The sequence below is a fragment of the Hipposideros armiger genome, unplaced genomic scaffold (genome assembly GCF_001890085.2).
Source record: "Hipposideros armiger isolate ML-2016 unplaced genomic scaffold, ASM189008v1 scaffold_511, whole genome shotgun sequence".
Taxonomy (NCBI): domain Eukaryota; kingdom Metazoa; phylum Chordata; class Mammalia; order Chiroptera; family Hipposideridae; genus Hipposideros; species Hipposideros armiger.
In genome coordinates, this window is record NW_017731861.1 from 978138 (window position 1) to 989707 (window position 11570).

General features: G+C 45.0%; 1 protein-coding gene and 1 long non-coding RNA gene across 6 annotated transcripts in view; one reads left to right on the top strand and one right to left on the bottom strand.

Annotated features, from left to right (window-relative positions):
* LOC109396280 (uncharacterized) overlaps positions 1–4572 on the bottom strand; it is a 12750-nt gene extending 8178 nt beyond the window's left edge. Inside the window, exons 1-2 of the long non-coding RNA XR_002126825.1 lie at positions 4468–4572; positions 852–1440 (exon numbers count right to left, since the gene is read on the bottom strand). This is a non-coding gene — a long non-coding RNA (uncharacterized LOC109396280). The remainder of the gene's footprint in view (positions 1–851; positions 1441–4467) is intronic.
* Positions 4573–4780: 208 nt separating this feature from the next.
* Positions 4781–11570, top strand: part of ARID3B (AT-rich interaction domain 3B) — a 47635-nt gene continuing 40845 nt past the window's right edge. For 3 of the 5 annotated variants that reach the window (XM_019667973.1, XM_019667975.1, XM_019667977.1), the window contains exons 1-2: positions 4782–4891; positions 7445–8070. In XM_019667973.1, the coding sequence (XP_019523518.1) occupies positions 7522–8070 (549 nt within the window). In that variant the 5' untranslated portion in view covers positions 4782–4891; positions 7445–7521. Of the gene's footprint in view, positions 4892–7444; positions 8071–11570 lie in introns of all 5 variants that reach the window. The other 2 variants (XM_019667972.1, XM_019667976.1) reach the window with 2 other exon arrangements.

Here is an 11570-nt window from a genome sequence, read left to right on the forward strand (position 1 = left end):
AAAAAAAAAAAAAAAAGGATCCAGGAGTCAGTCTGATGGGTATTCTCTGCCTCCTCCCAGGAAAATGCCTGGACACTGGAAGCCCAGTCAGGCTGCAGGTAACATTAACAGTGCCCCCACCTCCTCGATAAAGAGGTCCCCTCAAGAATGTGGGGACTCGACTCACCTCCTTTCAGGCCCCCCCTGGCAGTCACATTCTTTCTTTACACATTAATACCATTTACTCAGCAGAGGCTTTTATGCATGCTAACAGGGGCTCCCTGAGGCTATACTTAGATCTCAGGACCAGAAGAAAGCTTAATCTTCAGGTTACATTTAAATTTTCCATGACAGTAAAAGGTGCAGTAACTGTAGGACAGTCCTTTCCTGCCTTACTAAGGTAATCAATCCTGAGAAACCTCTTGTGGGGCCAATGCAAGTTGAAAATGTAATCATCATTTATTTCAATGGGAAAACATTTTACATGTTCCCTGGGTTCCAACATTGAAACCCACTCATGCTAAAACACCAAATCTCATTAAAATGGACACAATTACATAAATAATTAACATTGGCTACCATAAACACAAACTACAGGCATTTTCCCCTTAGTTATGACTAATTATTATTCTATAATATGGGCATTTACCTGTTGTTTCTTAGCTTTTATGCGCTGTACATAGAAGATTAAGTTTATAGCATACATACAAATTATACCCAACATTTACATGATTCAACCTTTATTTTTAAAAAGAAAATAAATGAAAACCACGCAAATGATATTACGTTTACTGAACAACCTGAAATACAACAGACATATGTATAAGATTATTCCTGCTATAAACAAAACTATGAGAAATCTAATGAGAGACCTTAAGGTAACGGAGGCCAGCCACGTGAGAATGATGCACGGTGGCTCTCTTCTTTATGTGCTCAGCGGCTCCAAGAAGTACACCCAACCAAATCCAGCCAGATAGATGCAAAGAATGCCTTGCGTATCAGTTATCTTTGACTGCAAAACAAACCACCTCAAAACTTGCTGGTTTACCTTTAAAACAATAAACATTATTTTTTGCTGGTCTGTGGGTTCACTGGGGGTTTCTACTTGTCTGGACCAGCACAGCTAAGCCTAGGTGGCCTACAACAGCCGGGCTCACATATCTGGTGGTTGGCAGGTGAGCTGGTCTAAGGGGCCACACTCCAGTCTGTCAGTTGGTTAGAAGTCAGATGAGATGATGACCACATGTCTCTCATTATCCATTAGGTTAGCAGGAGTTTTTCACAGGTGGTGGAAGAGTTCCCAGCAGCAGGACAGAGTGAGTAGTCATCATTGTAAGCATTTTTAAAGACTCTCCTTGTTATCAGATTTGCTAATGTCCCATAGAACAAGTAAGGCAAGTCACATGGCCAAGCCTACATTCAGAGAATGGAGGAATAGACACCACCTCTTGATGGGAGAAGCTGAAAAATACAGTAAGTACACACTTAACATTCTGCAACTTTAAGCTAAACTATGTATAGCAAAACCAATTTTACCACAGGTTAATACATATAAACAAGAGTTAAGTTCTTACAGTATCTCATCGTTATAACAAAACCTTATTCAAGGACCTGCTGTACTGTGGCTATGTTCAATCTACCACACGTTGGAAGCCAAAGTGGAGAGATTAAATATTCCTTGTGACCAGAATGGGTGTGTATGTTAAGGTTTAATAATATTTCTATGAAGGGGGTGGGGGCTCTTCTGATTTAACTACTGAGGTCATCCAGTAAGGCTGCTCTCTTGGGTCCTCTACTACACCTGCAGCAAAGAGATAAAACCAAAGAGGTAGGCAGAGGCTAGGGCTCTAAATGACACGTGAAGGAATTTAGGTCTTGATCCCAAGAGCAATGGGAAGCCTGAGTGTTTTAAGGAGAGAGATAAGATCACTTGGGCTGCAGTGAGGACAGTAATTCTAGAAGCTTTGGTAGGAAGGGGAATAGTGAGATAAGGCTTTAAGTATAGAATGTGGGGTCAAAGGACAGGTTTTTTGTGGGGTTTTTTTTTTTTTGAAGCAAAATATGGTTGAAACTAGAGCCTGTTTGAATACTGATGGAAGGATCCAATATTGCAAGAGAATAAAGAGAAAGCCCTTAGAACTGGGTAGGGAAATCCAGCATGCATGGAAGTTTGGCTTAAAAAAAAAATTATCATACAGTTAAAATTGATTGTATTTTTGTTTTACAGTTCTATTAATTTGACCACATGTATAAATTCATGTAACTGCCACTGCAACCAGGATACAGAAGAGTAATCAATCCTGAAAAACCTCTTGTAGGACCAATGCAAGTTGGTCCAAACCCTGTTTTGCTATTTCCTTATCATCACTTTTCCATCCCTCACTCCTGGCAACCACTGATTTATTCTCCATCGCTATAGTTTTAACCTTTTCAAGAGTGTCATTTTGAGACCAGCTTCTTTCAGTCAGCATAATGCCTTTATTGTCATGTTGTTGTAACCCCACGTTGTTGGGTATATCAATGCTTTATTCCTTTTCATTGCTAAGGGATCAGATTCTGATCCGAGTCAGTATATCTTTATTCTACCAGTTACCTGGGCCAAAAACCTGGCATCATCCTTGATTCTTCTCTAACCTGTACATCCAACCTATTAGCAGATCCTGGTGGCTTTACTTTCAAAATACACCTGGAATCTGACCACTTCTTCCACCCCCATGGATGTCATCTAGTTCAGGCCACCATCATCTTCTGCCAGGACTAATGCTTCCACTCTTACCCCTCCACCCTCATAGTCTATTCTCCACACAAGAGCTAGAGTGGTCCTTTTCGAGACTTAAATCTGAGCAAATCACTCTTCTACTCAAAACTCTTTGGTGGTTTCAGTGGTAACAATTCAAAAATGTCATCATGGCCTATAAGGCCCTGCAATGGTTGGGCCCCTGCCGACCTCCCTGATCTCCTCTCCTACCAATCTCCCCTTCACTTACTCTCTATCAGCTCCAGTGGTCTCCTTACGATTCCTATAGCATATCAAGCATGCCCCTGCCTCAGATCATTTGAGTTTGGAACACTCTTTCCCTAGATATTCACATGGCTCGCTCCCATCAGGTCAATTCTAGTTTCTGCTTAAATGAATCCTTCTCTAACATCTAAAATATCAATGAGTCCTTCTCTACCATTTAAAATAGGAGCTACCTGACACCACTAACCCTTACCCTTTGTTCTTCTTCATAGCACATATCCCTTCATAGCACGTCTACATTTGTTTCTGTCTCCCTACACTAGAAACAGGCTTGTTTTTAGAAACAGTAATTTTTTTGTTCAACACTCAACAAGCACCTACATGAATGCCTCACCTGGCATATTGTGGGAGATCAATGAATACTTTTGATTGAATAAATTATAAGAAAGGACAGGATGGGAATACATGTAGATATTTAGATTTTAGGGCATTCTACATTTTCTGCTACTTATATGTACAGTAAGATAATCCGGGGAATGGGTACAAGATGGGTTGGGTTAGAGATTTGCAGAGATAGTGGAGAGCAAGTTAACTAGAAAAATATAATGAAATTTCCAGGCACTGTTCACAACCCATTTAAGAGTAGCAATTATTAACTTATTGACGCCAATCTGTTCAGCAGGACAATTTTCCATGAGAAGGTACAGGCATGGAGAAGCATGTTGGTCCATCCAGGGTTGAAGACTTAGCTGAGAAAAAAGGAGTGTTGGGCAGGCTTAAGAATAAGTAAGAGCAGGGTTGTAATGATGTAGTGTTGAATCTAAGATGAATAAGGAGGGAAGTGAAGAGTAAGGATTAAGATAAGAGTTAGGCTTTCAACAGGTTGGAGGTCTTGATGAAGTGCAAAAAACAACTGTGATGAAGTTCCTGAGCACTCAAGCCTAAAGGATATCGGGCTGTAGTTGGACAGAGGGATGTTCTGATTATTGATTCGTGACGTGATACCAGGCCCTGCTTCAACAGCGTTTCTGGTGATAAGATCCAGGTTTTTAACTGGAATTGAGAGGCCTATGTAAGGGTCGCTAGAGATGAGGCCCGGACGTTAAATGGGTTGTCCACATTGACTATGAAATTAACAAGATGGGAAACGGCTGGAGGAAAGAAAGTAAGGCAAGGAGCTGGATGCGCAAAGAAGCAGATGTTCTCTACCGAGGCCGTTAAATGGCTGAAAGTCCTCAGAGTAGCAAGGGTTTTTACGAGGTGACAGTATTCGGCAGATAGTCCCCCACCTTTGGAACCTGGGAAGTGAGAATACTAATCCATGTGAGGGGTTCCAAAGAATGCCTCAGGGGACAGCCAAGTCTCAGTCCAGGAAGGCATGGAGTTCAGAGAAAAGCTGATGTGGAAGTGGGAATCTCAGAGGAAGGCCGGTTTAAAGGTTGGAGGTTGGGGAGGGGACCGAAAACCCTGACACTCCTTTTCCTTTATTTATCTTCCCCCCAACCTACCGCCCATGCCACACCAACCTCCGCAACCAGAAAACGCGCAGAGACAACTTCACGACGACCTACTCTCTTCAACTCCCCGCGAAAGTGCTCACACCGGAACTCCTCCGGGTCTCCGCTCTCCCATTGGTGGAAGCTTCCGCCAACTTCGACCCGCTTCCGCTCACGACTTAGGTGGGCGAGACCGTCCCTAGAAGTCACTTCCGCCTGACCCCGCCCCTCGATCCCTTTTTGGCTGCTTCCGGCCTCAGGCCGCGCCCCATCTCGTGCGGCACCGCCCCCTCCCCGCCCAGGGCCGACTGACCGGCCCCGCGGCGCCGCTTCCGGTGTGGGCCCCGCCCCGGCTGTGGCCCCCGGCTGCGGAGAAGTCCGAGACGCAGCTGCAGCGCGGGGGCCTGAGTGGCAGCCTACACCACAGCAGGCTGATCTGGAGCGTCCCGCACAGGTAAGCCGCGCGGGCCCGGGTCCCTCTGCCGCGGCGGGAGCGGGGGCTGTGGCAGGTGGAGGGGAGGAAGGGAGAGAGGCAGGTGTGCATGGGGAGACGTAAAGGCGCTGGCCGGTGGAGCGCGGGGGCCGCGGAGAAAAAAGTGAGAGCGCTGGGAGGAGACCGGAGACGCCCTGTGCCCATTAGGGTGACTGGAGATAAAGGGATGCGCTGAGTAAGGCCCCCCCCCAGCCCCCCGAGAACTGAGCGGGTGAGGATAGGTGGGGTTGGGGCTTTCCGAGAAAAGCCGACGGATTGGCTGGGGGGGCTTGGTAGAGGTAAAAGTGATAGGGCTGGGTTTGCGGGGGGGAATAGGGAATGGGGGGGCGGGGCGTGGAGTAACGAGGTCGGGAGGTTGGGGCTTGAAGCGGGCAGGGAGGGGCTAGAGAGATCCCACGGCGAAGGTAGAGGGAATAGTGGGCGAGGACGTTGCACCGAGCTTGGTGGTCGGGAACTTTAGGGGAAGTGGGGAAGGGGGCCTTGTGAAGGGACGAAGTGGCTTAGATTTCTGAGACAAGTTTTCTAAACGTAGGCAGGTGGTATTGTTTGGATCGATTGGCTGGTTAGGGACGGGGAAGGTGGGCTTTTTGAAGGAGGGTCTGTGTATTGAGTTGTAGAACTGAGTCATCTCAGTCTTACTAAAGATGCTGTGAGACACCTCCTCCTCTGCTGGGGACAGCACACAGAGAAGATGGTGCCACAAAACAAGAAGCAGTTGTTCAATGACTGGCAGGACTTAGCTGAAAATTTTCCCGCTCATGATTGATTGACTTTAAGGATTATAAGGAAAATTAAAATGACCACCGAATCATTTGTTTTATTCTTTTATTTAATTTTCTCTGACGCAAATTGTTTTTATTTTAAATGAACACTTTAGCCAACTGGATTTACTGTGGGTGTAAATCTTTTCATGCTTTGTTACACCATAAAGAGGGTTAAAGCAGAATGAAGGTATTGCTGCAGGCATAACTCAGTTTCTGAAGTGTTAAGAAAGGAAGTAAAGGCACTTAGAGGCAAATTGGAATTTGAATCCTTCACAGAATGCAAAAAGGCAAACGCAGTGCTTTTAAGATAAACAGAAAGTTAGCGGTTTTTTCCCTCTACTGTTCTGCCTAGCTTTAAAAATTAGACCTTTTTTCTCTAACCCATTAAAATGTTTATAAATCCAAGCAATTTTTCTTGCTAGGGATGTGATTACTTCCCCCATGACTTTTTGAAGACACTGAAGACATTTAGTTTTTTTACTCTTTCTACTCAATCCTAAAACAATGGAACAATGCAAATATCAAGTCCCAACCTGTGCAAGCAATTTCTCCTTTCCTGGGGATAGCATTGTACGCCATATTGCAAGTGCTGTTCACCTAGAATTTGCCCAGGCATAGTAGTAATCCATTCAGTTAATGGAGACTCTCTGAGGAAACAAAACTGAAGTGAGGAGTGGGGGTGGGGACTCGGAGAGGAGAAAGAGGGGGTGGAGGGGAGTGAGAGGAGGAGAGCTTGTGAAAGGGGTGTGTGTTTGGAGACTGATTGGTAAGAATGCTGATAAACCAGCCCCCAGAATACTTTGGGCCTGAAAGCCTTTTCTTTTTTGTATTCGTCATAGAATATAGTAAGAATATAGTAGAAGTGAATCAGAAAGAAAGGGGATGTGAAGAGATTTACTTGGCTGTTTATAAAAAAGAAGTAATAACTTGCTGTATAGACATTATTGATATCTGTTTCAAATTAATTAACTTGAAAATCTCCAGAGGAATTCCCCTGTTTGTTTTTGAGTGACGATTGCAATTTGAAACTTGCCTCCTTGCTGGATTGGGGGGGGGGGTATACATTCTTTCATGTTGTTGAAATTGGATTCTTTTTGAGGCTATAATGTCCAGTTGGCATGGCCCAGCCCACTTGAAAAGCAGGTTGGCAATTGGATCTGGGAAGTTTGAAAAGTTTAAACCCAAGAGCAGTTTGCTAGGTTCTGCTTTTCTGTAAGAGAAATCACTCTGTCTGCCTGATTGATAGCTCTGTCTAGCTTGGATGATAACTTCTTTCTCTGATGGGCCTGAGAACATAATCAATATTTCTCTTTTATAGGCAAGACCTTCTTTTCCTTTATTATTGTGGTTTTCATACTCATAACCTTTGTACAGTGCAAACCCAGTAGCTTTTTCAGTAATAAACAGATTAATGTTTGGTAATGTTGATGGAGGAAGATCAGAATACAGATGTTTGTAGACTATATATCATCTGGATTTACTTCTTTTAAACCCACTGTAACCCATCACTGCTGAGATTGATCCCATATTTCCCCTCTTAAATTCTGTCCTCTTCTTCACACCCTTCCCTACTCACCTACCCCTGAAACTCCCACCACTCACTCATCCTAAAACTCAGGTTTAGGAGCATACGTTTAGTGTTCAGAATTCATGCCCTTTACTGGAGAAAAGAAAGCTGTTTATACTTGTTTTACATAGTTTTTCCCCCCCTTTCTTTCTCTTTCTTTGTGGTTTCTATTAATCACTTAAGGTTTAGACCCAGTGTGCCTGCTGGGCTGTGCCCAGGTTCAAAGCCATGCCAATCAGTGGGTGAAGCTTGAGGCAGCGATGGAGCCGCTGCAGCAGAAGCCACAGCAGCAGCAGCCACAGCAGCAGCCACCACACCAGGTTTCTCTGCAGATGGATGCCAGAGAGAAGCAGGGACAGCAGATGAGAGAAGCCCAGTTCCTGTATGCCCAGAAGCTGGTCACACAGACTCTTCTTTCTGCCACACCTGGGAGGCCTTCTGTCAGCCCTGCCCTGGGTCCCTTAGCCAGAATTCCTCCGGCCACAGCAGTGACCCGAGCTTTTGAACGGAGCAATGTGAACTCAGAGCCTGAGGAAGAGGAAGGAGGTTTGGAAGATGAGGATGGGGATGATGACGTTGCAGAGGTGGCTGAGAAAGAGGCCCAGGCTGCTTCAAAATATTTTCATGTGCAGAAAGTGACTCGCCAAGACCCTAGAGTGGCACCCATATCTGGTCTCCTTCCAGCACCAGGGCTCCTACCACACGGACAGCAGGCCCGAGAAGACCATACCAAAGATGCTACCAAGGGCCCAGCTTCAGCCCCCACAGCTGGGCAACCAGGCTGGAATCTGGATGAGCAGCTCAAGCAGGTCAGTCTTTCTGGTGTGGGGCTCATTTGTTCTTCCTAAATTTAGGCCAGCCAAAGGGGTACTGGATTGCCAGGGCCAGCGTCGGCCAGTCTGTGCCTTTTCACCCCGCTTCAGTGACCAGCAGCCCAGAATGAATTGACTTTGAATTTTTTCGCCATCCTTGTTTTCTTGATTAAAGCAATGAAATGTGTAAGTTACTCCTCATATAGATTGTTCCAAGTTTGAAGTTTTGAAGTGAAAGAATGTCAGTAGAATCTCTTTTTTTTTTTTTTTTTAAAGAAGGATGAGATTGCAACACTGTTAAGAGAGACATCTAAAAATGAGATGTGGGACTCTAACTACAGTTTTTCTAGTAGTAATGTAAAAGAATAGTCTGCTTAAGACAGTTTCTTAGCTCCAGGCTAACCCAGGGTTATTCTCTTTAAGGACAGTTTTGTTGTTTTGCAGCTAAACAGAGCTGATGAGAAGCACTTGCGTTATGTATATTTTCTAACAAAGAGCCTTGTAGACATGATTTCATCTCACAGGAAAGGATAGACTTCAGATTTCCCATTTTAGCCAAGGCAAGCTTAAGTGATTTTCAAACTGGCTGAGCATCGTTTATGGAGCTTTTTAAAAAATACAGATTCCGGGGTCCTAATGAATATCTCGGGGTAAGGCCTACAGAATCTGTTCTCAACCGAGCCTCTGGTTTCTTCTCTTTCTGACCTGAAATGCTGGTTTTCCTCACCCAAAGAATAGGAGCCATGCTAAATTGTTCCAGGTTAAGTGACTTATTGGTGCTCAGGCAGGGAGCTCATGATAAAGCTAGTACTATCTGGGTACACCCCATAAGCACATACTCTTCATGTGCTGCTGTTTAGAAATCAGTTGTGAAGAGCTGTGGGTTTTTTCAGAGCAACTAGAAGTCACATAAGAAAATCCTTTGGAACCTGAAAAATCAGCATCTTTGTATAAAGGGGCCTGTGCAGTTCATCTGAGTTTACAGTAGCTGTGTTTGCAGTAGATTCCATAGCCGACAAAGGGGGTTCAAATCCCATCTCTTCCATTTATTACCCTTGTGATCTGATGGGCTCCCCTTCATCTCTCTGAGCCTGTGTCTTCTCATCTGAGATAAAAATAATGGAGACTACTCCTAGGGATGTTGCAAGGATTAACAGAGCTAGCACGGGGTACGTAGTAGTGCTCCAAGCTCTTTCATACAAACAGCACCACCTCTGCTGCATCCATACAGACATGCTCTGAGGCAGGGAGGATGCTGAGATGCACAGAGGATTTCCCTCAGATCACCAGAGAGGTGGTGGTGGAGCTAGGACAAGGATCAGAGAAACCCAGCTTCCACGATAGCAGCAGCCTGGCCGCCAGCCCAGACCAGCCTCCGGGCTGATTGCTCTGCTTTAGCAAAACATCTGTGACTTGACGGCAGCCCCCGCACTGCTGGGCGGTTGGCAGGGTTCCATGCCGGCCGCTGAGTCAGCTCCGAGTGGGATCCCGCCCTGACAGCACTGGGAAAGTTCAGGCCCGAGGCGGCTGGGCTGCCCCTGCCTTGGCAGCTAGCCAGCCTCTGCTTGTGTGCGGTAGTTCCTAGAAAGTGCAGCCGCGTGCAAGGAACAAGTGGAGCTCCAGAGCCTGTCTGTCTTCAGGAAGTGCAGCAGGTGTTGAGGTCAAGCCATTAGAGCTTTGAAAAAAGAGACTCTTCAGAACTGGCTTGTGTGCGCTCACATGTACGCCTGGTGGCAGGCACCCAGTGCCGTGCTCTGTGCAGAACAGTACTCAGGGGACTTCTGTTGGCTTCTGAAACCCAGAGTTCATTTTAAGTCTCTGAGGCCTACTCACTAATTATAGACTGCGTGGCAGAGCACTGCCAAAATGTTTCATAAACGCCAGTGAGCGGAGGCCTAATCTCACCCCCTAAATTTACCTTCTTCCTGTACTTGGAGATCAAGAACTGGGTTAGGGGGCCATTAGGTAACAGAGACTTAAAACCCTAGATGTGCACCTCCTTTTCCTTCTGAATTTAATTTTGCAAAATCAGTTTGGCCTGTGCCCTCCTCCTTTGTCTGATCCTGCTTTTAAAGGAGTGAACAATGTGCTTAGGAATTAAAAAAACTTTTGTTTTTAAGTTGTGCTTTAGAAGGGGGGGCGAAAAAATTAATATTGTTTGGAGAGCCTCTAATACAAACAGGTAGGAACCATGAAACTAGCTTTTTTTATTGTTCAAAGTCTTTTGTTTACTATTCAGTTAATTTCCAGAGAGCAGAAATAGAGTAACCTCCAGGAACAATTACAAAGATTTTTTACAGTTGACACAAAATGACCTTACTGTTGATGTGTTTGCAGTGTCCACTTTGTTCTTTTACACAACGAACTTTTACAGAGGCCTCTGGGGCCAGGCCTGTGCTCCATGGACGAAGACGTGCTTCTCCCTCAGGGAGCTCACTGTCTAACTGAGGCAGTGTGGGAACCTCACGGGAGATTGGGTTTTGGGTTACAACCATTTCGCTCTGTGCTAAGTCAGCTGAAGCCCAACTGCTCAGTCTGGGCTATGCTGCAGATATTTTTAAAAGGTTTTGTTTCAAACATTAACACACCAAGGTAAAAAGTTAATTTTGTCTACAGCATAGCTGGCCTAACTTGGTAAACTCACAGGAATACTCAAAAGTATTTTGCAAAATTTGGGTGGGGGAAGCACCACACATACCAACTGAAAAGCAAAATTTGAAAAGCTTAAGGACTCCACAGATTATCTTTTGTTTCTGAAATCCCTGTCTTAGAACATGTGAAGTCAAAATAATTTCATAGATTCTCTTTGAAGAAACTCAGAAAATAATTGCTTCTCAAGCCTGGATCCTCAGAAAGACTAGGATTCTCTGATACCGGAGTGATGGGAAGATGGATAACACCAGTGAGCCAAATGTTCTAAAGCCCATCAGATTTCCATGGGCAGAGTAAATAATTTGTAAAACAATACAACAGACAAAGAGCTGAGTGTCCCTTCTCTCAGAGGAGATCAGTAGAGCTCTGTCAGCATACAGCCAGCGGGGAGTGTTGCTGGCCTATTAGAGGTGGCCTTCTGTCTTCCTGAAAAGAAGGCAGCACAGGCTTTGTCTGTCTTGAACCCATTCGTGGATCCAGGTTTCCAGAAGGGCACAAACTCCCATAGAATAGAAAATGAGCAGTGGCTTGATAGGCATATGAGATCCAGAGCATGTGTCTGGCAGTCACTTGGGTTACTGAGTATGGGAAGGAAGATGGATGACTGCTTGGTCTCCAGAACCTGTTACCGAGAGTCCCTCTAAGTAGTAAGGTGTGGTCTCTTGGGCTAAGCTTGCTTTTCTTGGTATATATTGCATGTCTTTGGAACTTTAGATGCTTTCTGTAAATATTATGCAAACTGTTGCCTGGAAAAAAATAAGGTCATGCGCTTTCCCCACTTTCTTAGTAGGTTTATCTTGCATGCCCATAGTAGTTTTTATAATCAGCAGAATCTGTCTAGATAA